General features: G+C 46.1%; 1 protein-coding gene across 1 annotated transcript in view; it reads left to right on the top strand.

The window, feature by feature from the left end:
• Positions 1-4,269: 4,269 nt before the first annotated feature.
• SERINC5 (serine incorporator 5) overlaps positions 4,270-27,245 on the top strand; it is a 59,089-nt gene continuing 36,113 nt past the window's right edge. Inside the window, exon 1 of the mRNA XM_040421373.1 lies at positions 4,270-4,505. Coding sequence (XP_040277307.1) covers positions 4,479-4,505 — 27 coding nt within the window. The 5' untranslated portion in view covers positions 4,270-4,478. The remainder of the gene's footprint in view (positions 4,506-27,245) is intronic.

Here is a 27,245-nt window from a genome sequence, read left to right on the forward strand (position 1 = left end):
TACAGTGTATCACTACATACCACCTCTCTGTGTACAGTGTACACTACATACCACCCCTCTGTGTACAGTGTATCACTACATACCACCCCTCTGTGTACAGTGTATCACTACATACCACCCCTCTGTATACAGTGTATCACTACATAACCACCCCTGTGTGCACAGTGTATCACTACATACCACCCCTCTGTGTACAGTGTATCACTACATACCACCCCTCTGTATACAGTGTATCACTACATACCACCCCTCTGTATACAGTGTATCACTACATACCACCCCTCTGTGTACAGTGTATCACTACATACCACCCCTCGTATACAGTGTATCCTACATACCACTCCTCTGTATACAGTGTACACTACATACCACCCTCTTTGTATACAGTGTACACTACATACCACCCCTCTGTATACAGTGTATCACTACTTACCACCCCTCTGTGCACAGTGTATCACTACATACCACCCCTCTGTGTACAGTGTATCACTACATACCACCCCTCTGTATACAGTGGTATCCCTACATACCACCCCTCTGTATACAGTGTATCACTACATACCACCCCTCTGTATACAGTGTATCACTACATACCACCTCTCTGTATACAGTGTACACTACATACCACCCCTCTGTATACAGTGTATCACTACATACCACCCCTCTGTGTACAGTGTATCACTACATACCACCCCTCTGTATACAGTGTATCACTACATACCACCCCTCTGTATACAGTGTACACTACATACCACTCCTCTGTGTACAGTGTATCACTACATCCCACCCCTCTGTATACAGTGTATCATTACATACCACCCCTCTGTATACAGTGTTACACTACATACCACCCCTCTGTATACAGTGTATCTCTACGTACCACCCCCTGTGTACAGTGTACACTACATCCCACCCCTCTGTATACAGTGTATCATTACATACCACCCCTCTGTATACAGTGTACACTACATCTCCACCCCTCTGTATACAGTGTATCATTACATACCACCCCTCTGTATACAGTGTACACTACATCCCACCCCTCTGTATACAGTGTATCATTACATACCACCCCTCTGTGTACAGTGTACACTACATCCCACCCCTCTGTATACAGTGTATCATTACATACCACCCCTCTGTATACAGTGTACACTACATCCCACCCCTCTGTATACAGTGTATCACTACATACCACCCCTCTGTATACAGTGTACACTACATACCACCCCTCTGTATACAGTGTATCACTACATATCACCCCTCTGTATACAGTGTATCACTACATACCACCCCTCTGTATACAGTGTACACTACATACCACCCCTCTGTGTACAGTGTACACTACATACCACCCCTCTGTATACAGTGTATCACTACATATCACCCCTCTGTATACAGTGGTATCACTACATACTAACCCCTCTGTGTACAGTGTACACTACATACCACCCCTCTGTATACAGTGTACACTACATACCACCCCTCTGTATACAGTGTACACTACATCCCACCCCTCTGTATACAGTGTGCACTACATACCACCCCTCTGTATACAGTGTACACTACATACCACCCCTCTGTATACAGTGTACACTACATACCACCCCTCTGTATACAGTGTATCACTACATACCACCCCTCTGTGTACAGTGTATCACGACATACCACCCCTCTGTGTACAGTGTATCACTACATACCACCCCTCTGTATACAGTGTATCACTACATACCACCCCTCTGTGTACAGTGTATCACTACATACCACCCCTCTGTGTACAGTGTACACTACATACCACCCCTCTGTGTACAGTGTATCACTACATACCACCCCTCTGTATACAGTGTATCACTACATACCACCCCTCTGTGTACAGTGTATCACTACATACCACCCCTCTGTGTACAGTGTATCACTACATACCACCCCTCTGTATACAGTGTACACTACATCCCACCCCTCTGTATACAGTGTACACTACATACCACCCCTCTGTGTACAGTGTATCTCTACGTACCACCCCCCTGTGTACAGTGTATCACTACATACAACCCCTCTGTGTACAGTGTACACTACATCCCACCCCTCTGTATACAGTGTATCACTACATACCACCCCTGTGTGCACAGTGTATCACTACATACCACCCCTCTGTATACAGTGTATCACTACATACCACCCCTCTGTATACAGTGTATCACTACATACCACCCCTCTGTGTACAGTGTATCACTACATACCACCCCTCTGTATACAGTGTATCCCTACATACCACCCCTCTGTATACAGTGTATCACTACATACCACCCCTCTGTGTACAGTGTATCACTACATACCACCCCTCTGTATACAGTGTATCACTACATACCACCCCTCTGTGTACAGTGTACACTACATACCACCCCTCTGTATACAGTGTATCACTACATACCACCCCTCTGTGTACAGTGTATCACTACATCCCACCCCTCTGTGTACAGTGTATCACTACATACCACCCCTCTGTGTACAGTGTATCATTACATACCACCCCTCTGTATACAGTGTACACTACATACCACTCCTCTGTGTACAGTGTATCACTACATCCCACCCCTCTGTATACAGTGTACACTACATACCACCCCCCTGTGTACAGTGTATCACTACATACAACCCCTCTGTGTACAGTGTACACTACATACCACCCCTCTGTATACAGTGTATCACTATATGCCACCCCTCTGTATACAGTGTACACTACATACCACCCCTCTGTATACAGTGTACACTACATACCACCCCTCTGTATACAGTGTACACTACATCCCACCCCTCTGTATACAGTGTATCACTACATCCCACCCCTCTGTATACAGTGTGTCACTACATACCACCCCTCTGTATACAGTGTATCACTACATACCACCCCTCTGTGTACAGTGTATCACTACATACCACCCCTCTGTGTACAGTGTATCACTACATCCCACCCCTCTGTATACAGTGTATCACTACATCCCACCCCTCTGTATACAGTGTACACTACATACCACCCCCCTGTATACAGTGTATCACTACATACAACCCCTCTGTGTACAGTGTACACTACATACCACCCCTCTGTATACAGTGTACACTACATACCACCCCTCTGTGTACAGTGTACACTACATACCACCCCTCTGTGTACAGTGTATCATTACATACCACCCCTCTGTATACAGTGTATCACTACATCCCACCCCTCTGTATACAGTGTACACTACATACCACCCCTCTGTATACAGTGTATCACTACATACAACCCCTCTGTGTACAGTGTACACTACATACCACCCCTCTGTATACAGTGTATCACTATATGCCACCCCTCTGTATACAGTGTACACTACATACCACCCCTCTGTATACAGTGTATCACTACATCCCACCCCTCTGTATACAGTGTATCACTACATGCCACCCCTCTGTATACAGTGTACACTACATACCACCCCCCTGTGTACAGTGTATCACTACATACCACCCCTCTGTATACAGTGTATCATTACATACCACCCCTCTGTATACAGTGTATCACTACATACCACCCCTCTGTATACAGTGTACACTACATACCACCCTCTGTATACAGTGTATCACTACATACCACCCCTATGTATACAGTGTACACTACATCCCACCCCTCTGTATACAGTGTACACTACATACCACCCCTCTGTATACAGTGTATCACTACATACCACCCCTCTGTATACAGTGTATCACTACATACCACCCCTCTGTATACAGTGTATCACTACATACCACCCCTCTGTATACAGTGTACACTACATACCACCCCTCTGTATACAGTGTATCACTACATACCACCCCTCTGTATACAGTGTATCACTACATACCACCCCTCTGTATACAGTGTACACTACATACCACCCCTCTGTATACAGTGTATCACTACATACCACCCCTCTGTATACAGTGTATCACTACATACCACCCCTCTGTGTACAGTGTACACTACATACCACCCCTCTGTGTACAGTGTACACTACATACCACCCCTCTGTATACAGTGTACACTACATACCACCCCTCTGTATACAGTGTACACTACATACCACCCCTCTGTGTACAGTGTATCACTACATACCACCCCTCTGTATACAGTGTACACTACATCCCACCCCTCTGTATACAGTGTATCACTACATACCACCCCTGTGTGCACAGTGGGCTATCCTCGGCACTGGCCCATCCTACGATCCTCCTGCTTGCTGACGACAGCGGAAACTGGAGCTGCTCATTAGCCTCCTGCTTTTGGGGTCCTGGAGCTCACAGCACACGGGTCACCCCGGGACACGGAGCGGACACGGTGTATGCAGGCGCTACACGGCGGACTCACCGCAGACAGGAGAGCCTCCCGGGAGAAGATCCGCTTCTCTGTGCCAGTGCAGCCATTGTACTGCTGAGAAGTGTCACTGTGTGCCAGGACCATGTCTGCAGGCTGCTGCGCCAGGCAGGTAAGCGCTCTGCATGGTACTACTACTCCCAGCATTGCCAGAAAATGACGCTGAGCGGTTGCAACCCTAGTCCAGGTCCACATTCAGAAGCCTTCAATAGGTAACATACATGGATGGATCCGATGTCGGATTAGTTCCCGTGATCTGATGGGGGTGATGGTATCTGTTTTGCAGTCAGACTCTCATCGGTGTCTTGTATCCTCCCCTGTGTATTGTTACTCTGTGATAATAGCATTTACTACACGTGGACAATGAGAGTTGTAGTACCCCTGTGTATAGTTACAGTAGACTTGAAATGAATCCTGATTTGTTTGTGTGCAGGAAATCTTAGGTATGAATTCTGTGCTGTACTACAACCTCTGCAGTGTGACAGGCTGATGGGGGTTGTTGTTCGTCTCTAGCCACAAGTAGGAGAGCTCAGCCACCGGCTTCATTTTTCTTATTGCTGGAGATAGCGGTGTGGCTTCCAGGTCGGCACTTTCTTTGGTGGCACTCTTCCTCCTGTAGAGGTGGCACTGCCTGGTACACCGCCTGCTGCGCCATATCTCCGTCATGTCAGCACTTCGCGTACTTTCACACTTGCGTTTTTCTTTTCCGGTATTGAGTTCTGTCCTAGGGGCTCTATACCGGAAAAGAACTGATCAGTTTTATTTATCCCCATGGATTCTGAAAGGAGAGCAATCAGTTCAGGATGCATCAGTTCAGTCACTGAACAGCGTTTTGGACGGAGGAAATACTGCATCACGCTGAGCTATTATCTCCGTCCAAAATTCCGGATCAGTTGCCGGAATGCCGGACCCAGCATTCATTTACATTGAAATGTATTAGTGCCGGAACCGTCCTTCCGGTCTGCGCATGTGCAGACTGGTAAAAATGTGAAAACAAATTGAAACGGATCAGTTTTTCCGTATGACAAACGGAGAGACAGATCCGTTCTTGCAATGCCTTTGTGAGACAAATCCGCATCCGGATCCGTCTGCAAATGCTGTCCGTTTGCATGCAGATCTCAGGCAGTTCCTGCGATTGAACTGCTTGCCGGATCACTCTGACGCAAGTGTGAAAATTGTATTACCTATACATACCCAACAATGCGTCCATATCCGTAAATGTGTATGACCCCTGCTCCTGAGGAAGGGGCTACACTGTACATGCTGATACATGACGGTATACAGAGCCTACATATTCCGTATCGCTTATTCGTAGACAGGCGTGGAAAAAAAAATCCAATTTGTATTTGTTTTGACCCTTGGACATTTACAATTAACACGTCACCAACCCGAAGGCAGATTTATCCTCAATGGGGCACGAGGAATTTTCTGCGCAGTATGACGCGGATTCCCATTTCAAGGGGTTGTCCAGGACATTTATATTGTAGCAAATCGTCAGGATAGGTCATCAGTCAATGGGGGTCCAACTCCCACCACCAATGTAACCAGCTCCATCTACTACACAATGGATGGAGCTACGTCCAAACAACTGATCACGGGGGCGGCCCAGGCATTGGACCTCCACCAATCTGATACTGATTGCCTGTCCTGAAGATGACCCCTTTAAATAGGTACAAGATTCTGATTTGGTCCAGGGGCACAGACTCTTGTGTTGGCATTGGGGGTTATAAATAAAGCTTCATGAAGCCTTCACCCAGCCGGTATCTTAGTCAACATGGATGTAAAGTGTGGAGCCATGTGGTACCTAGTTGAGGACATGGTGGAGATGTCTCTTATCAGGTCGGGATGTGTATGGGACATGGACTGTGGTTATAGGACATAGGCCTCCTTGAAGAAAATCTCAGAGCTGAGAAAGTTAGGGACAAATTATTCGGCTGGGGCGGCGAGTTCCTTGGAACGGATGCAGCAGTGGAGACGTCCTACAGATGTGAGGGGAGGATGAGGGTCACAGGTCATGAGTGGGATGTTAGATGGAGATGTCGGGAAGTGTGGAGAGCTCTGTAGAACATCAGAAGGGCCTGATAGACTACATTGGTGTCCATCAGGTTCCTCCATGGTGCCCATCCTCTTACTGAGATGTGAACACCACCTTTAGCCATCTGTATGGTTGATTTATGTGTAGAAAGTTTCTGCGCCCTCTGTGTCAGTGATGGTAATAATAAGTCTGTGTATGAGTCACTTCTTTATTTCCTTGGAGAGGATCCAGTATTGTTTGGCATGTGTGGAGGACCCCGCCTGAGATCGCTCCCATTTTCTTTGTGCGCTCCAGCTTCCACTGCCTGCGTGCTTGTAGGATACGTGCTGCTGTCTCGGGGTCTGAGGTGGTCCGTGTAAAGATAAATGACACCTTGTAAAGTAATGGTCATAGCTCTGGTGTTATTTAGGGAGGTGCCCAGTGGTAGGAATACATCAGAGTCCACCTACAGAGAGTAACCCCGGCGCTCAAATTGTCATCGATAATACACGTGGAGGCCGACACTAGTGTTTCGGTCCGTGAAAATTCGAGTGCTGTGGTTTCTTACTCTATAAAGAGAAATTATAGCCTGAAAAACTTCACAGTGTGATCAGATCTGATGCTCAAGCAGTTGTCCCACGTCCATCTTCTGTTTTGGGTCTCGACTGTATCCATTTTGCGGTCTTCAAACTGCGGATCCACAAAATATGGCCGTGTGCATCCGGCAGTTTTCTCGCTCCTATAGGTAGAAATGGCTATTCGTGTCTGCAAAAACAGACAATGTTCTATAATCTTCGGAACGGCTAAACGGCCATACGGGTGCGTACAGCTCATGAATGACATCTGTGTGCTGGCCACATTTTTTGGGGCTACGTGGGACCCCCAAAAAAATGTGGAATTGATGTGGACCAAACCTACGGTCCTAAGACCCCCATGCACGCCATCATATTTCCAGTCTGTGTCCGATCTGCATTTTTCGGTGGATCGGATGCAGACTCATTTATTTCAATGGAGCCGCAAAAATTCAGACAGGACAATGTGAGTTGTCCGCTCCTATGTCCCGCAAAATAGATAGAACCTGTCCTATTCGTGTCCGTTTTTTCAGCCAAGAATATACATTTTTAACATAGGCCAGGGCGTGTGGAACGGGAACAATGCGGGATCTGTCATTTGCAGACCACAAAACAGATACGGTCGTGTGCATGAGGCGTTAAAGGGGTTAGACTATAGAAGAACATTGCTGCCTTCCTTTTTCCAGAAACAGTGCCCCCCTTGTACTTGGGCTTTGTCAGGTAGTGCAGGTCATTCCCTTGAATAGGGCCAATCTGCGATACCAGAACAAAGCTGGAGGAAGGAGTGAAGCGGCTGTCCATTCTGGCTCACGGGGGGGGATCAGGGTACCCCTATCTTTGACTTCCATACGCGCTGGTAGGTCATGTTCTGCTGCCCTCACATCTTGTGAACATCACAGCTTCAATGATTTCTGTACATTTATGCATTTGATGACTCCTTACAACACCAGATAGTTGAGTGTCCTCTAAACTATAGATTTTTATATTACTGTGATTTTATCGGCAGTGGGTGTGCCGTGGAGAGTGCACCTAGACTGTAGATTTCGGACGGTAGAGCCACTGTAACTAAATTAGTACTATTCTTGTGAACATGGCGCACGGAAACTATAACGTCCGCTCATATAATGTGGCCCAGGCTGTTTTACGGGCAGCCTGTGCGCTGCAAGCAGGTCAATTTCCACAAGGAAAAAAAAAACGGTGTAAAAATGAGTATAACCTCATATACTTTGCTGGTTCTGTAAGACTACTTTCACACTCACGTTTGGTGCGGATCCGTTCAGATAATACAACATGAACGGATCCGTTTGTATCATCTGTAACATAGCCAAAACGGATCCGTCTTGAACACCATTGAAAGTCAATGGGGGACGGATCCGTTTTCTATTGTGCCAGATTGTGTCAGTGAAAACGGATCCGTCCCCATTGACTTACATTGTGTGTCAGGATGGATGCGTTTGGCTCTGCATCGTCAGGCGGACACCAAAACGCTGCAAGCAGCGTTTTGATGTCCGCCTCCAGAGCGGAATGGAGACGGAACGGAGCCAAACTGAAGAAAACTGATGCATTCTGAGCGGATCCTTATCCATTCAGAATGCATTAAGTGCAAAACTGATCCGTTTTGGACCGCTGGTGAGAGCCCTGAACGGATCTCACAAATGGAAAGCCAAAACGCCAGTGTGAAAGTAGACTAATACGCTGCAGTTTTTTTTTATCCACAAGGAAAAACCGCATGTATTCCGCAATGTGCAAGTGGCCTAAGGCCTCATGCATGTGACTGTAAGAATTTTGCAGTCCGCAAATCACGGATCCGCAAAATACAGAAATCAATGGTTACACAAAAAAAATATGTAGGGCGCACGGACTGCATCCTTATTTTGCAGACCTGATAACGTGTGCATGAGACGTTCTGCTTCCAGTGGATCAGTCATGGAACCTTCACGAATGAAGCCATGATGCAGATGTGAACAGAACCTAAGATCACAAGCAAATAAAAAACTGTGCCAGTGTGAACCTAGGCTGACACGGGTAATAAAAATAGTTCACTAGATTACCTACAAGCCATAAGGAAGTAAATAAACCATCATTTACATCTGACCTACAGAGATGACCTCACGAGTGACCCAAGCTGGTTGACACTGTGGTTAGTAGAGGAGCCACGGAGCTGTATCAAGGGGTATTTCACAGATCCGTGCAGGCATATGAAATGCTTAACCAGCCCATGGATGCCGTATGTAAGCAGACTGCCGTGTCTTTATGGTTCAAGACACGGGTACTGTGATTTCCCCACATGACCAACCCCTCTACTGCGCATGCGCTAAAGATTATGCCACCTGTATCTGCGCTGGACACTTTTTGCACCTGCTTTGTAGAGGGCGATGCCAGGGAGGTGGTGCATCCACAAATGTCAAAGACGTGGCCGTTTATCTGCCCGTGTAAAGGAACCTTAGGGTATACCCACATGCTGTGCATATGGTTGCCTTCACACGTTGCTGAAAATTCTGCCAGAAAATCTGCAGGCCCCGTACCACCTGGAAAAAAATGGAGTGGCCGGTAGCACATGCGCATGGCCACTGCATTCATTTCTATGGGAGTTACAGCGCTCGGCTATCTCCAGAATTCCCATAGGACATGCTTAAGGAACGGCCACATGGATCCACACAAAACATGGTTGTGTGTATGGTCCGAAAGAAATAAATGGGTCAGTGTACTGTCTGCATAAAATTACCAATAAAGGTTAACAGATGTGGGGACAGAAAATAGTAATGTCCCTTAACAGGGTTCCCACAAATAAGTTCCCCAAATAACGAGCTGACTCATCTACTAGGTAAGACATACAATACACATAACAAAAGAGTGGCTATAGCCCAAAGTGCAAAGATGCTAAATTCTTTATTAATTACAATAATTAATAAAAAACAAAACAAAAACAAACATGAATCTTATCAAAAAAGAGGAATATGCGTCAGTTCCGAGAAATAATTCAATACATAATTTGTATACATCATATGGGTGAATAATATGGTAAATACCCCAGTACATAATAATAGTGCTAATAAATAAAACTATAGGAAAACGTAAAGCTGTGTGTCTATCAAAGTAGTAATAAAAGAGGAAAGGTAAGGAAAAAAAACAACCAACAAATGCAGGCAAAAGAAATTACAGAGAAATATACTTATCAAACGTACCCATGATGTAGAAACGCCTCAGGACAGCCGCTGCTGGGTGTGGGAGATAAGTGTATTTCTCTGTAATTTCTTTCATAGATTGTAAGCTCTTGTGTTCTAATTATTGACTTGTCTGTTGCTATGTTATTTATGAAGCTTTGTACTTGAACCCCCTGAATTGTAAAGCGCTGTGGAATACGTTGGCGCTATATAAATGAAGATGATTATTATTTTTGGTTGTGTGTTTTTTTTTTTTTTTTTTTTTTCCTTTCTCCTTTTTCTTACTATTTTGCTAACTATATTTTACCTGAGACAGATATACAGCTTTACGTTCTCCTACAGTTTTCTATTACATATTTTTTGGACATCTGTCCAGTCCGACCGGTATTTTAGATATTGGCAACTTGTTATTCACACGTCAGTGTTTGATTAGTAATTTTCATCAGTTATAGGGCTCATGCACACAAACTTATTTTCGTGTCCGTCCCCCAAAAATAGAACATGTCCTATTATTGTCCGCTTTACGGACGAGGATAGTACTGTTCTATTAAGGGTCCATTCACACGTCCGCAACGTGTTTTGCGGATCCACGGAGCCGCGGATCCGCAAAACACGGACAGCGGCAATGTGCGTTCCGCATTTTGCGTACCGCATATTGCCGGCACTATAGAATACGCCTATTCTTGTCCGCAATTGCAGACAAGAATAGGACATGTTCTATTTTTTTCGGGAACGGAATTGCGGACCCGGAAGTGCGGGTCCACAATTTCGTGTCCGGGCAGCACATCGTGCTGCCCTATAGGAATGAATGGGTCCGCAAAATTGCGGTCGTGTGAATGGACCCTTAGGGCCAGCTGTTCCGTTCGACAGAATGCACACAGACGTCATCCATATTTTTTGCGGACCGCAAGATACATACGGTCGTGTGCATTTGAGCCTATAGTGAGACAAAGCCAGGATTGGCGTCTCCACAGACAGAAGGTATAAGGGAAGGACCTGCACCTGTTCTGTGTTTAGAGCCGCACCTGGTTTTGACTCACTGATGTGTGAATAAGGCCTTATTTGTACAATTGCCGGTATTACAAATAATTAAGGGTATTTACCATATTATTCACCCATATGATGTACACAATTTATGTATTGAATTATTTCTCAGAACTGCCGCATATTTCTCTGGTGAGATTTTTGATGTTTTTTTATTAAGTATTATATCTTATCTCCCAAAAAAAAAATAGCACACGGATGAAATATATGGTCGTGTAGGAGGCCTTACTCCGCAGCTTCTTGGTTACCATTTGGGATTGTATGGACAATTTTATTGCAGTCGTCTGGAGCCACTTACAAACTGCTGACAAATTCTCAAGAAAACCTTGGGGAGTTGAGAAATTCCTCCGCAGCCCTGGATGTGATTATTAGATCAGTTCTGCTAATAAAGAGAGAATCAGGAAATAATGAATGAAATCCACAATAAATCTAATGATCGTCTGCCGTGATGCACGTGTGCAGTGGTTCTACGTAACCTTTCTCTTTCTTAGGGCTCCTGAGCACGAAAGTGCCGTTTTTTTCAATCTGCAAATTGCGGATCCACAAAACACGGATGCCGCCCCATGTGCCTTCTGCAATTTGCGGAACGGAACAGGCGGCCCATTATAGAAATGCCTATTCTTGTCCGCAAAACGGACAAGAATAGGACATGATCTATAATTTTTGCGGGACCACGGAACGGAGCAACGGATGGGGACAGCACACTGATTGCTGTCTGCATCTTTTGCGGCCCTATTGGGGTGAATGGGTCCGCATCAGAGCCACAAAAAATGCGGCTTGGATGCAGAACCAAACCACGTTTGTGTGAATGAATGCGCCTATATATATATATATACATACTTATGTTAGGGCTTGAAATGTAATAATTTTTCTTCTGGAGTGCTGTATCAGAGCAGCCTGTATACCTTTTTCAGGCCCTGCCACCCACGCCATTAATTCTGGCTCAGACTGCAGGAGCTGAAGAGGCCCATCGCAGGCTGCGCTGATGCATCGCTCCAGATTGCTGTGAGACCCCGGCACTGGCGGTAGCCGGGCTCCCGCTGTCACAGCTGGTGTCGAAAATAACTCTATGCCTGCTTCCTAACTCCCTAGATGCCGTGGTCAATAGCGACCATGGCATTTAGGCAGTCACACAGAGGCTCCCTGTCACCATCGGCTTCCTGCTAACACAGTCACGGGGCCATTGCCATGGCAGCCTGGGGCCCGTCTCCTGATGGCAGAAGTTTGTGCGGGTTCCACCGCTTCCAGTTTGGTATCCCCATCCCTGTCACCTATGGCACACCCCCACAGCGGACCGGATCCAGGATCTATCCCTCTGCTTACGCCGGTCCCTCGCAGCCTGGCTCCAGTCTGGTACCGCCCAGGAAAGGCTCCAGCAGCTCTTCGGGCTCTGCTTGGGAAGGCCGGCTTTTCTAGTAGAGTCACTACATTAAGGCCCCTTTCACACGAGCGAGTTTTCCACGCTGGTGCAATGCGTGACGTGAACGCATAGCACCCGCACTGAATCCTGACCCTTTCATTTCAATGGGGCTGTGTACATGAGCGTTGTTTTTCACGCATCAGTTCTGCGTTGCGTAAAAATCGCAGCATGTCCTATATTCTGCGTTTTTCACGCAGCCCCGGCCCCATAGAAGTGAATGGGGTTTGTGTGAAAAACGCATTGCATCCGCAAGCAAGTGCGGGTGCGATGCGTTTTTCACTGATGGTTGCTAAGAGATGTGGTTTGTAAACCTTCCGTTTTTTTATCCCGCGCGTGAAAAGTGCATCAAAACGCTTGCACCCGCGCGGGAAAAATTGAACAACTTCACACAATCGCAGACAAAACTGACTGAACTTGCTTGCAAAATAGTGCGAGTTTCACTGAACGCACCCTGAACGCATCCAGACCTAATCCGTCACGCTCATGTGAAAGAGGCCTAAGGCCCCTTTCACACGAGCGAGTATTCCGTGCGGATGCGATGCGGGAGGTGAACGCATTGCACCCGCACTGAATACTGACCCATTCATTTCTATGGGGCTGTGCACACGAGCGGTGATTTTCACGCATCACTTTTGCGTTGCGTGAAAATCGCAGCATGCTCCTCTTTGTGCGTTTTTCACGTAACGCAGGCCCCATAGAAATGAAAGGGGTTGCGTGAAAATCGCAAGCATCCGCAAGCAAGTGCGGATGCGGTGCGATTTTCACGCACGGTTGCTAGGAGACGATCGGGATGGAGATCCGAACCTTATTATTTTCCCTTATAACATGGTTATAAGGGAAAATAATAGCATTCTGAATACAGAATGCTAAGTAAAACAGGGCTGGAGGGGGTTAAAAAAAAAAAAAAATCATTTAACTCACCTTAATCCACTTGCTCGCGATGCGGGCATCTCCGTCTGACTCTTTTACTGTATAGGACCTGTGGAGAGCATTAACTATAGTTTAAGGACCTGGGATGACGTCACTCCGGTCATCACATGGTACGTCACATGATCTTTTACCATGGTGATTCACCATGGTAAAAGATCATGTGACGTACCATGTGATGACCAGAGTGACGTCATCCCAGGTCCTTAAACTATAGTTAATGCTCTCCACAGGTCCTATACAGTAAAAGAGTCAGACGGAGATGCCGGGCATCGCGAGCAAGTGGATTAAGGTGAGTTAAATGATTTTTTATTTTTTTTTAACCCCTCCAGCCCTGTTTTACTAAGCATTCTGTATTCAGAATGCTATTATTTTCCCTTATAACCATGTTATAAGGGAAAATAATACTATTTACAGAACACCGATCCCAAGCCCGAACTTCTGTGAAGAAGTACGGGTTTGGGTACCAAACACGCGCGATTTTTCTCACGCGAGTGCAAAACGCATTACAATGATTTGCATTTGCGCGGAAAAATCGCGGGTGTTCCCGCAACGCACCCGCACATTTTCCCGCAACGCCCGTGTGAAAGGGGCCTAAGGGTTACCAGCGGAGGTGTTCCTTCTCAGCAATGGCCTCCCGTCATATTACCGGTAACTTCTAGCTTCATTTCTGCATTATCACTGGTCATGTACAGCTCCGTCCTTAGTGTGTACTCACCTCTAATCTGTGACCACCGTCCCTGTGTATCTCTAGTGTTACTCCTCACCTGAAAGGCCTCATCCACATTTTTGTTTTTCACTGATGTGTGGTGTCCGCATTTTCTACAGACAGCACACGTACCCATTGATCTGAATGTGTTTGTTCACACATCAGTATTTTTTTTTTTTACGGACTGTGGGTCAGTAAAAAAAAAATCACGGAGGCATGCACCACTTTGGTCTGTGATGCAGGCCAAACACGCTCATTGAAGTATATGGGTCCATGAAATTCACGGACAGAACATGGATGGCATCTGTGTTGCGTCTGTGTTTCCACTAAAGACTGATAGAAGATGCTTTGGAAATTAATTTTTAGCTAAGCAGGGTCCATGGATTACGGATGACACATGGATCCTTCACGGACATTTTCACGGAAGTGAAACTGATACGGAAATGTGGACGAGGCCTAAAACCGAGCTGCCATACTCATACCCGCTGTATACCAACAGTACCTCTGACCCCTCACCACTATTTCTGTAGTGTGCTCCTTACTCACCACCTGTCACCACTATAATGCACTGTATATAAGTGGATTCTCTTCTGAATTGTCAATCCCCTATCATCTACAATTTGGGGGAAGTTTTTTGTGTTTAAAAAAGGCACTAAAACCCCTTTTTATGCAACCGTTTAGATTCCATTGTCACAAAAAAAACTACTATTGCTAGAAAAAAAAAGCAAAAAAAAAATAATTGTGGTATTCTGGTTATATTCATTTATCCCCTATCCACAGGACAAAGGGTAGCTATTAGAATGGTGAGAGTCCAACTGCTGGGACGCCCATCGATCGCAAGAACAGTGACCCCATACCCTATGGTGACCCCCTGAAATGAACGGAGCAGCTGGTCAGAAATGCGCACGCCACGCCATTCATTTCTACAGGAGCGGTGGAGATAGCCAAGTGCTGTACTCGACTATCTCCGGCACTCCCATAGAAATGAAATGAGTGGCTGCATGCATTTCCAACCAGCCGCTCAGGGGGGGCTCCACTGGATATAGGACCCCCTTTCTCGTGATTAGTGGAGGTCTCAGCAGTAGGACTCTTGCTGTTCTAACTTCAAAATCAGAGGTTTCTCCAGTGAATGTGCTGCCTAGAACATGAAGGCCCAGCATCTTATCTCCATTGGGTGCCGCCTTGAATTTCTGGTATCTGCCACAGAAAACAAAGACGCCTGTTATGCAGAGGAGGGTGAAACCTGAGAACAGAACACTTCAGGAAGATGACTATGAGAAAGAATGCAAGCTGATGTACGGAAGAGGGAAACTACCGATACATGTATACAAGTCCTGTTTATTTGGCCAAGTTTCTGAGGCTTAAAGGGGTTGTCTCTCACTTCAGCAAATGGCATTGATCATGTAGAGAAAGTTACTACAAGACACTTACTAATGTAATGTGATTGTCCATATTGCCTCCTTTGCTGGCTGGATTCATTTTTTCCATCACATTATACATTGCTCGTTTCCATGGTTATGGCCACCCTGCAATCCATCAATGGTGGTCGTGCTTGCACACTATAGGAAAAAGCGGGGCCGATGGAGCACACACAGGCTGATGCTCTTTCCTGTGGTGTGCAAGCACGACCACCGCTGCTGGATTGCAGGGTGGTCGTAACCATGGAAACGAGCCGTGTATAAAGTGATGAGAAAATGAGTCCAGCCAGCAAATGAGGAAATCTGGACAATCACAATACATAAATGAGTACGTGCCTTGTATTAACGTTCTCCACGTGATAAATGCTATTTGCTGAGGTGAGACAACCCCTTTAAAGGGCACCTGTCAGCTGGATCAAATCTTTCAAGGCAAGTATACAACCTGGTAGGGTGGATCCTGCTGATTGCAGTAGTATTCCTTAAAATTCAGTGAGGGATGTGGCCAGAACTGGAAAACTGAGGTTCACTGAGGGGTTTGGGCCGTAGCCCTGAAGTCCTCATTTGCATAAAGTATAAATATTATTATTTTTTTCTCGGGAACTCTGCAACCAATTTTCACAGGGCAAGTATCGTTCTAATCAGCAGAATCAACCCTATTCGTTTAATGGCGTTGACACTGCAGATTTTAAGCAGATTTTCCAAACTGAAGAAAACTTAAGAAGGCCGCTGCAATTTTTCTGCCAAACAAATTACAATTAAGTAATAATGAAGCAAAAAAGTGATCTAACTGTAACATCAATATGTAACTACACCATCATACAGTATAATAATAATTTACACCAGCCTTTGGTATCCCCTGTGGTGCTGGAGGTTGCGCCTAATTTATGACCATTCGCACATCTCATCATAAATTAGGAGCCTCCTCCGGCAGTCCGAGCGCCTGGAGTAAAATCTACTCCAGCCCCTGATTGGAGTAAATTTCTGACATCGTTTACGGCTGTTTCCAGGCGTAAATGTTAGTAAACTTCCCAAGGCCGATGGCCAGTAGCCCAGCCCCCACCACTCCCCTGTGGCGAGGATGACAAAAAAATGCCGGTGTGACAAGTCTCAAAAAGGGGCCTTTTTATGCCAAACTGGCGTTAGTAATTAACTCCCATGTGTTTTACCTTCAAAGACCTTCACATCTGCTGCCTCCCTACATTTCTACCCTTATCAGCAGATACTCCCACAGCAATCCCCTCTGCTGCTAGCTGACTTCTATCTTCTCTTTACTACAGGATTTCTCCCATGCTGCCCCCACTCCCTGGAATTCTCTCCCTAGCCTTATTAAACTCATCCCTAAAAAGCAACCTCTTCGTTACTGCCCATTCTTCTGTCCCAGAAGACACTGTTATATCCAGCGCCCCGCACCTCTAAAGCTACTTTTACATCTGCGTTGTGCTGTCCGGTTTTGGGATACAGCACAGGCTCTCAAAACCGCAGCACAACGCTTCGGTTTTGTCCCCATTCATTATTAATGGGGACAAAACTGAACAAACTGGAAAGGAGCGCACAAGAATGCATTCCGTTCCGTTTTGTTGCATTCCCATGCAGGACACAAAATTTCTGTGCGGCATGGGAAACTGAACAAACCGGATCCGGCACCAAAAACCATGTGAAAGTCAATGGTGACTGATTCGTTTTTTTCGGACACAAAAAAACAGATACGGCGCCCATTGACTTGCAATGGTTTTAGTGCTGGATCCGGTTTCTTCATTATCGATATAATATAACCGGATCCGTTCTGAACTGATGCAGCCGGTTGTATTAGGATGGAAGCGTTTTGCTGTGGTTTTGAGATCCCCTTTCGGATATGTAAGATATTTGCAGCAAGGGGTCTCTTCTACTCTTATTATGTTTCCGTCTCTCTCCGTCTGTACGCCCACTCCCTAAGGGCTCATGCACATGGACCCCAAATTGCTATCTGCAATGCACGGGCACAGACCAAAGGGCCAACATATGCGGAAACAGTACCCATTCACTGGAATGGGGTCCGCGATCCATATCTGAAGGTCCGCACTGCAAAAAAGTAGTGCATTCTGCACCACGCTTTCCGGATTGCGGACACATTCACGATACGATGCACAAACGGCCGTTCCCGTATACTGCGGGCCGCAATACAGGCACGGCCGGGCAATGGTCATGTGCATGAGCCCTAACATACATGTACAGTGTGGTATCATATGTAAGTGCTTTATACACGAAGGGTAATACGAGGGAGAATGTAGATACTGGAAGCAAATGGACTTTTTTTTTACTTCTAAAATAATGGATCTGTGACTGAAATGGCTAGAACGGATGGCAAATGTGCATAACTGAGCATAACGGATGCTTAAAATAACGGATCCAATTTTTAATTTTTTTTCTAATGGATCGGAAGAACAGAAAACAAAGCGGTGATGGTAACTCAGCCTTAGTGCTCGTTCACACGAACGTGTGAAGCCCGTACCCGTGCTGTGGACCGCAAATTGCGGTCCGCAATGCACGGGCACCGACCATGGCCCAGCCGCATGGGGATCGTGGACCCATTCACTTGAATGGGTCCGCGATCCCTCCGTTCCGCGGTGCGGAGGCACGGAACGGAACCCCAGAAGGCACTCTGTAGTGTTCCGTGCTTCCGTTCCACATCTCCGGATTTTCGGACCCATGGAAGTGAATGGGTCCGCATCCGTGATGCGGAATGCACACGGAACGGGGCTCGTGTATTGCGGATCCGCAAATGCGGTCCGCAATACGACAACGGGCAGCAGACAGTCATGTGAATGAGCCCTTAGGAACGTATTTTGTGTTCCGTATATGGGCCGTTTTCTACGTAACGCATACGGTCCGTATACGGACCCATTCATTTCAATGGGTCCACAAAAGATGCAGACAGCACTCTGTGTGCTGTCCGCATCCGTTGCTCCGTTCCGTGGCCCCGCAAAAACGAGTCCTGTCCTATTCTTGTCCATTTTGCGGGCAAGAATAGGCATTTCTATAATAGGCCTCCTGTTCCATTCCGCAAATTGCAGAAGGCACAAGGGCGCCATCTGTGTTTTGCGCATCCGCAAATTGCGGACCACAAAAGCGTTAGGGTTGTGTGAATGGGTCCGCGATCTGTGATGCACCGGCCATGTGCATCACAGATCGCGGACCCATTCACTTGAATAGGTCCGCGATCCGGGAGATGCGGAACGGAGGCACGGATCGGTAGCCCACGGAAGCACTACAGAGTGTTTCCGTGGGTTTACTGTACGTGCCTCCGCACCGCAAAAAAGCAGTGCACGCATTACTTTTTTGCGGTGCGGACCGTCGGATGCGAATCGCGGGCCCCATTCAAGTGAATGAGTCCGCAATCTGCATGCGGCTGCCCCATGGTCGGTGCCCGTGCATTGCGGACTGCAATTTGCTGTCCGCAGCACGGGCTCGGGCAGCACATGGTCGTGTGCATGAGCCCTAACAGACACAGTTCTTTGTGGGAATTGAGCACTTGTGATTATGATGGACCTCAGGTCAGGATGTTCTTCATGGTTTCCTCTGACGATATGATGGGATCAGCCTTCGGTGTGGTTGGCCGGTATAACTGATATTTCTGCAGATGCACACAAAACCCCAAGGCTTTATTTTGTGCACTGCTAATAGTTAATAGACACAGATTTCCCATTATTCGCTGACAATTACAGATATCTCAGGAGCAAATCTCTTTCTGCCGCTTCCTGGAAAATGGCTCTAGATTATTCATAACCACTGTGTAATCACCTGGTCATAAAGTGTGTGTACCTTACAATATACTAATAAAGATGGATGAAATGAAAGTGGTTGATGACCCCCCTGTGCATATGCTCTGTTAGAACAGGTGGACGTCTAAAAAGGACGTCTCCAGCTTTGGACCCTCTATGAACCTGGGTGGAGATCTTCTGTGGCGGACCTGAAGCATGGCCATTCATTTGACTGGTCGACGTGGCATGAGCGATGATCGGGGCGAATGCTAATTTGTCATTGATTGTGTCTTTTGTGCTGACCTAAAAGTCATTGGGGGTCATTTAATTGCATTTTTACACCAGGTTCTGTGGTAAAAAAAAAAAAAGTTGCAAGACTTTTTGAACGCCGTTGCGGCAATACTCGGGAATGGCAGGGGCCGCGCCATGGAAAATGTATTAATATTTACTCCGAGAAACAGGAGAAAAACTATTCTGAAAATGAAAAGGCGCACGGACTGCCGAAGGTGCGCTTAATTTATGAAAATAGGCGCATTCATTCGAAGCACAGGGTGGAATCAAAAACCATTGTTTTTGTAAATGACCCCAAATATAATTGGAAATATCTAAGTCCAGCTTGGCTAGGGCCTTTCTTTTTAATTCATTCACTATATAACCACAGTTCCTCGTCCTCAATTAGGTGCAGCGCAGGTTTTCGGCAGCACATTACCCTGTGTAAACAGAGTGTGCTGTTGATAATATGCAAACTGTATGGGGATGAATGATCGTACTAATGATTGTTCATCCCACCCATGGAGTTTACATGTGCCCGTGTAAAAGGCCCTTTTTAAAGGAGAACCGTTGGCTTGTTAAACCGTCAGTTGGCTCCCCAATCGCTTGTGTGGCGTGTTCATTGATGGGAGGAAGATAATATAAGGCAGGCATGGCCAACCCGCGGCCCTCCAGCTGTTGTAAAACTGCTACTCCCACAATGCCCTGCTGTAGGCTGATGGCTATAGGCAGTCTGGGCATGCTGGGAGTTGTAGTTTTGCAACAGCCGGAGAGCCTCAGGTTGGCCATCCCTGATATAAGGGCTCTACTATTATTATTTTGTCTACTTTCTTTCTCTGCTTGCTTTATGTCTAGGTGGAATATACATTTAAGGTGTGTGTATACAGAAATGGGAAATGGTTATTAATAATTCGAGCTGTTATAAAGTTAGTTAAACGTCTGCGTCTTATCGTTCATCTTATTTCCTTTCATCGTTTCCAAGCGAACATTTGCATTTCTTAGATCCGCACGCTAGACGTTTTCATGGTTTCGGACACCCACGGTCCCTTTTTGTAGTTTTCATTTCTCTCCCTTCTGCAGTTCTACCCTCGATCCTAAATAACAGCAAAACACAAATCACTAGACCCCCTCCCCCTCCCCGAAGAGGAAACGGTCCTCGTTTTATTGTCTCTTATGATAAAGGCGAGTCATGTTCCTTTCTGTGGCAGAAGTTCAGGTGGCGATTTCATATCTGCATTTTAGAAGGGGAAGAATCAGGTTCTGAGGAGTGTGGGGGTCAGTAGTATGGGCCTTGTCTCCCTGACAGCGCCATACATTATAATAAATGTCAACGGTTAAAATCCCCTCAAACCTAAATCCATGAGCAACACAGCTAAATGCATAGGGGCAGATTGATCGAAACTGGTGTCAATGAAAACTGGCTTAGTGGCCCATAGCAACCAATCAGATTCTACCTTTTTATTTTTTAGAGCCACTTTGGTTGCTATGGGCAACTAAGCCAGTTTTCCCTCTATACCAGTTTTGATAAATCTGCCCCGTGGCACCTTGTTATACACCCAGCGGCTCATACAGACCTGTCCCTCTCCATTCATTCACACCAGGAGGTCTCCCGCTCATCTTTCTCACATTCACATCACAATGAGAGAGTACACAATGCGCACCAAAGATTGCCGGGATCTGGGGTTCCATAGTGATTTAGGGCTCATGCACACGGCCGTGGCCGTATTGCGGCCTGCATACAGCGGGTCGCGGACCCATTCACTTGAATGAGTCCGCAATCTGGGAGATACGTAACGGAGTCACGGATTGGAAGCACTACGGAGTGCTTCCGTGGGCTTACTGTACGTGCATGCACTACTTTTTTGCGGTGCAGACCGTCTAATGCGGATCGCGGACCCCATTCAAGTGAATGGGTCCGCGATCCGCATGCGGCTGCCCCACGGTCGGCCGGCATTGCGGACAGCATATGCATGAGCAGTGTGCATGAGCCCGTAATTAAAGAGAGGGGTCCGTGCAGGGCTGTACCTAGATATTTCCTATTCTATTGGGGTTCATTTACAAAGATTAGCATTTTACTGTGGTCTTTGCAAATCCCCCCCCCCCCCCCCGCCTCCCCTGCGCTGCAGTCCATGCGCCTGGTGTAAAAGCTACTTCAGCCCCTGACCTGGAGTAATTTTTCGATAACATTTATGCCTGTAAATGTTAGTAAATTTTTTGGGGAGCTGATGCCCTGGCCTGCATCACGTCCCCTACAGCCCCAAGTGGCAAGGACAGCGTAAAAACGCCCATGCTTCAAAATATTGTCGCACAGGTATTTTAAAAATCACAAAAGGGGTCTTGTGAAAATGTTAGTAAATGACCCCCAATATGCTTAAGCCATTGCTTTGCAACAGTTTAGCGCTATGTACATACAGGTTGTGATCTATGTGGGCATAACATGACACTCTGTGGGCACAGTGTAGCACTTTCTGTACATTGGCAAAGTATGACGCTTGGTTGGCACTCTTTGATCACAGTATGACTCTATGTCCTGGCCCCCATCACGTCCCCTCCACTCCCAAGTGGCGAGGGCGGCGTAAAAAAATCCCTTGAGACAAAATAGTGTCGCATGGATGTTTAAAAAGTCTGCTTTTAAAAAAAAAAAATTAAAATTTTAATGCCAAAAACTGAAGTAAAAATGTTAGGGCCCACAAGCCTTCTATGGGGCCTATGCCCAGGGCCACACATGGCAGGGTGTCAGCAACACAAGAACTCTGCTACCATGTGGTGGCCAATGGGCGTACAATTTTAAAGGTAATACCTCAGTTTTCGGCTTCGTGCACATGGCTGTGTCCATATTTTAATCCGCAAACAACGAAATCTGCAAAATACTGATACCTTCTCTGCCTTCCACATTTTTCTCACTCTCGTTAATAGAAATGGCTATTCTCATCCACAATACAGACCAGAATAGGACGCTACACAGATCCGCAAAAAATCTGGATGTGTGCGTGGCCCCATAGAAATGAATGGATCAGAGTGCTATCAGCAAAAAATGCGTGCATGGGGTTTTGGCAACATGCAGACGCCATGACGTTTGTCCCAACCTCCACATTCTACCCCAATGTGTATTCCTATGGGATGCAACTAATGATCGCACATATTGGGGCACGTTTGTCAGGCTCGCCTCTTTTTAGGTGTAAACTTAGACTAGTGTATTTTATTCGGCTGTCAGTCTTTTGCCGAGTATTTATTAAAAGTCGCACAGCAGTTGATGATGAATTAGACTAGGTGTATTGTTAGAAAAGCAAAAAAGACCCAGGGTGTCCCAGGGAGGGGCGAAGGACAGTGCCCGCCCAGTAGGACCACAAAGGACACCCGTAAAAGGTAACTCGGCACAAGCTCCCGAGTACAATAGCAAAAACACAAGAAAATGGAGCTCATAGTACCAAAAAAATATATGTTTTATTGAAACATGATTAAAATTACATGAATGAAAAAAACAGTAAATATGATGCCATAAGCAAGGTAAAATAAGAGCAGTGGACAGAAAAGAAAGAGCACCACCCTGGGGAAGCACACCTTGTATATATAGATCATAGAAGAAATACTGGGTACGGTGCCCAAAGTATGAAAAAGAGCAATGAGGCTAATGTACATAGGTGAGTCAGTGGTCAGCGAAAGAACCCCACGTGGCAGTAAAACATGGTATGTTAAACAAATGCAAAGTAAGGGTAAATAACAGACCAACCATAAAGACCAGGTGTAGTAAAAGGTTGGTCTGTTATTTACCCTTACTTTGCATTTGTTCAACATACCATGTTTTACTGCCACGTGGGGTTCTTTCGCTGACCACTGACTCACCTATGTACTTTAGCCTCATTGCTCTTTTTCATAGTTTGGGCACCGTACCCAGTATTTCTTCTATGATCTATATATACAAGGTGTGCTTCCCCGGGGTGGCGCTTTTTCTTTTCTGTCCACTGCTCTTATTTTACCTTGCTTATGGCATCATATTTACTGTTTTTTTTTTTATTCATGTAATTTTAATCATGTTTCAATAAAACATATTTTTTAAGTACTATGAGCTCCATTTTGTTGTGTTTTTGCTAGATGTATTGTTAGTAGTCTGACCTCTGGTGGTTGTTTTATAGTATGACAGGTTGATATTCACTTACTGGTCTAATTTATTTGTGCATGGAAAAAAAAAAAAAGCGCAAATGTACTGTGAAAAGTCGCACGTCTCCCTCAAAGTGCAACTTTTAATGAAAAAAAGTTGCATTTTACCACTCAAAACTGTCGAAGAAAAATAAGCCAGTCCTGCAGTTTCTCTCCATGCCTCCACACTGCAAAAAAATAAACCATGTTCTATTTTTTTGCAGTGCAGACAGATTCCGGACCCATTCAAGTTGAAAGAGTCTGCGGAAACCGCACGGATGTTGCCTGTGCATTGGGGACTGCAATTTGCATGGAACAACCGGCACATATTCGTGTGCATGAGCCCTTAGACAGTTTTTGCGCTGAATTCCTACATAAAATGGGCACACCTACATAAATAGGGGGGAGGGGAAAGCCGCCAAAGTTAGAAAACGTCTAAATTTTAAATTATCGAATGAGGCACAAAAGCCTCCAAAACTGTCGCTTTTCAGTTGTAGTAAATGCCCCTAATAAAATTAGACTGTCTGAAACAGCTTAATCAGAACCAGACACAAGCACTATAGTAAGGGCCCCATTATCCATATTAGACATTTGTTATGGTCATTCTGTAGCAAGCAGCATGCCGGGTACAGAGCTGAAGTGATAAAACGTGGACACGTGGGACCCCTGCGTATGGCCGCACTGCCTGGAAAACACAGGAAGCATCTGCTGGGCATCCGGCGGTCAGCTTCTCTCAGAAAGGAAGGTGTATTTGTGGCGTCTGGATTGTTATAATCCTGAGGGTCTCGCGTTGTTATTTCACAAAGCCAAAGTGTCTTGTGGAGGCCTCTCATTGTGGTTTCCTCAGATGTTGGCCCCTCACGCCGAGCTTTATGACTTTCCATAGGCCTTCTGTACTCGCCGTGTACATTCCTGAACAAGACTTCTCTTTTATAAAAAAAAAAAAAAGGATGAAATAGAATCCGCATGTTGGCGACAGATGTAAACCAACTCTGTCATCTTGTCTCCACATTTAGCTCATTACTAGTTCTCGGTTTATTCTTAGCTAAGCCTGCCATAGTAAGAATACAGGGCAGACTGATGTGAGGAGCCCTGTGATGTGGATGGAGACACCACACCAGACATGTCTTCAGTATTCAGCAGATATAGAGCGAGAGGTCTCAAAACTGGAGCAAAGGAAAACTGGCTTAGTTGCCCATGGCAACCAGTCAGATTCCGTCTTTTATTTTCCAAAGGAGCTCTGAAAAATGAAAGATGGAATCTGATTGGTTGCTATGGGCAACTAAGCCATTTTTCCTTTACACCAATTTTGATAAATCTCCCTCAAAAAGTGGGAACTCACAGAGTTGTAGTGTAAGTGTATGGCTACACGCCCAAGTATCGCAGTGTAGCAGGGCAGCCATAGAATTTAATGGGGTTGCATGTTTGCTGCAACACTGCTGGACTTTTCTGTGATTCGCATATCTCTGTCACAGCAAACATGAGAATTGCGCTGTACCCCTATTCATTTCTATGGCTGCCCTGCTACACTGCAATACTTGGGTACAACAGAGGCTCGTGACATGTCTCCTGATTGATGGGGCTGATCAGGGATAAATTGTCTTAAAGGGCATCTGTCAGCAGTTTTGTACCTATGAACCTGGCTGACCTGTTACATGTGCACTTGGCAGCTGAAGGCACCTGTGTGCACACGACCGTATGTGTTTTGCGGTCCACAAATTGCAGATCCGCATGAAAAACGGATGCAGTTCCGTATGGCATCCGTTTTTTTTTTTTTTTTTTGCGGATCCATTGTAATAATGCCTATCCTTGTCCGCAAACTAGAAAAAAATAGGACATGCACTATTTTTTTTGTGGAGCAACAGAACTGACATACTGATGCGGACAGCACACAGTGTGCTGTCCGCGTTTTTTGCGGACCCATTGAAATGAATGGGTCCACATCCTATCCGGAAAAAAAATATGAACGGACACGGAAACAAAATACGGTCGTGTGCATGAGGCCTTACAGAGATATCAGAGCCTCTAGGTGTAATGGCAACGCCCCCTTTGCACCTAAAGGCTCATTTGCATATATTAAAACTTTATTTTTCTCAGCAACGCGGGCACATATGAACATGCAACCAACACAGATGCCTTCAGCTGCCAAGCGCACATGTAACGGGTCGGCCAGTTTCATAGGTACAAATCTGCTGACTCATTAACTTCAATGGGTCCCCGGTTTCCATTTTGCCGACAAGTATAGGACAGTATGGTTCTATCCTTTTGCGGAATGAACATAGCTGTGCTTTCTGCAACCATGTCTCCTTTCCACAAAAAGATAGACCATGTCCTATACTTGTCCTCAAAATAGGGACTGTGGACCCATTGAAAACAACGCGGACAGCACATGTATTTTGCGGATCTGCGATTTGTGGACCGCAAAACACATACGGTCCTGTTCATGCCTAATGTGTATGGGGAGCTCACGACTCTCTCCTGACAGGCGATGTCGGGGGACAGGCAAGTTGAATTTTAACGCCTGATCCTTTCATGCACTTGGGTTATAAGCCACCCTTCGGAGGTGTTAGGGAGCACCTCTCTCCTCGCTAAGGGAGTATGGGGGAGTCTGGAGAGAAGGTGTCCGGGCGCCATTGGATGGGCACAGTGGAGGTTGTAGATTAGATTGTGACCAGTAAACCATGTGCACGTCCTCTTATTTTTTAGGAATTTCTTTTGCCTACACTTTGCCTGTACATACAGTTGTATGGATTTTATATTGTTCGCTCCACTATGTCAAAAGCTGTCACTGAATATATATGAAAGACCACTTAGGTCAGTAATGGCTAACCTACGGCACTCCAGCTGTGGTGAAACTACGACTCCCAGCATGCTCATTTTATTTGAGAACAGCCAAGCAAGTGTGCATCTTGCATCTTAGTTTTACCACAGCTGGAGTGCCGGAGGTTAGCCATCACAGATTTGGGCCTCTTTCACACGAAGGTGTGCGCTCCGTGGCTTTTGCGGATCCACAATACACGGGCGCCGTTCCGTGGGCATTCTGCATCACGGATGCCGACCCATTCACTTGAATGGGTCCGCAGATCCGGAGATGCGGAACGGAAGCACGGAAGGGAACCCTATGGAAGCACTATGGAGTGCTTCCGTTGGGTTTCGTCCCGTACTTCCGTTCCGCAAAAAGATAGAACATGTCCTGCAACGGGTGGATCGCGGACCCATTAAAGTGAATGGGTCCGCGCTCCGCTGCGGCTTCCCCGCGGTTGGTGCAGCATGGCCACGGGGGGCACCCGTTTGCGCTCAAGAGGCCTTAGGTGTTGGTGCTTGGCGGGAACCCTCCACCGTTTCCATCAGATTTTTTATTTTTTGTTTGCGTGGTGTCAGCAATTTGCTGGAAAGTTTTACCTATAAAAATATGTAGCGTGGGAGACATCCGGTTACCA

Source organism: Bufo bufo, chromosome 2 (assembly GCF_905171765.1).
Source record: "Bufo bufo chromosome 2, aBufBuf1.1, whole genome shotgun sequence".
Classification (NCBI taxonomy): domain Eukaryota; kingdom Metazoa; phylum Chordata; class Amphibia; order Anura; family Bufonidae; genus Bufo; species Bufo bufo.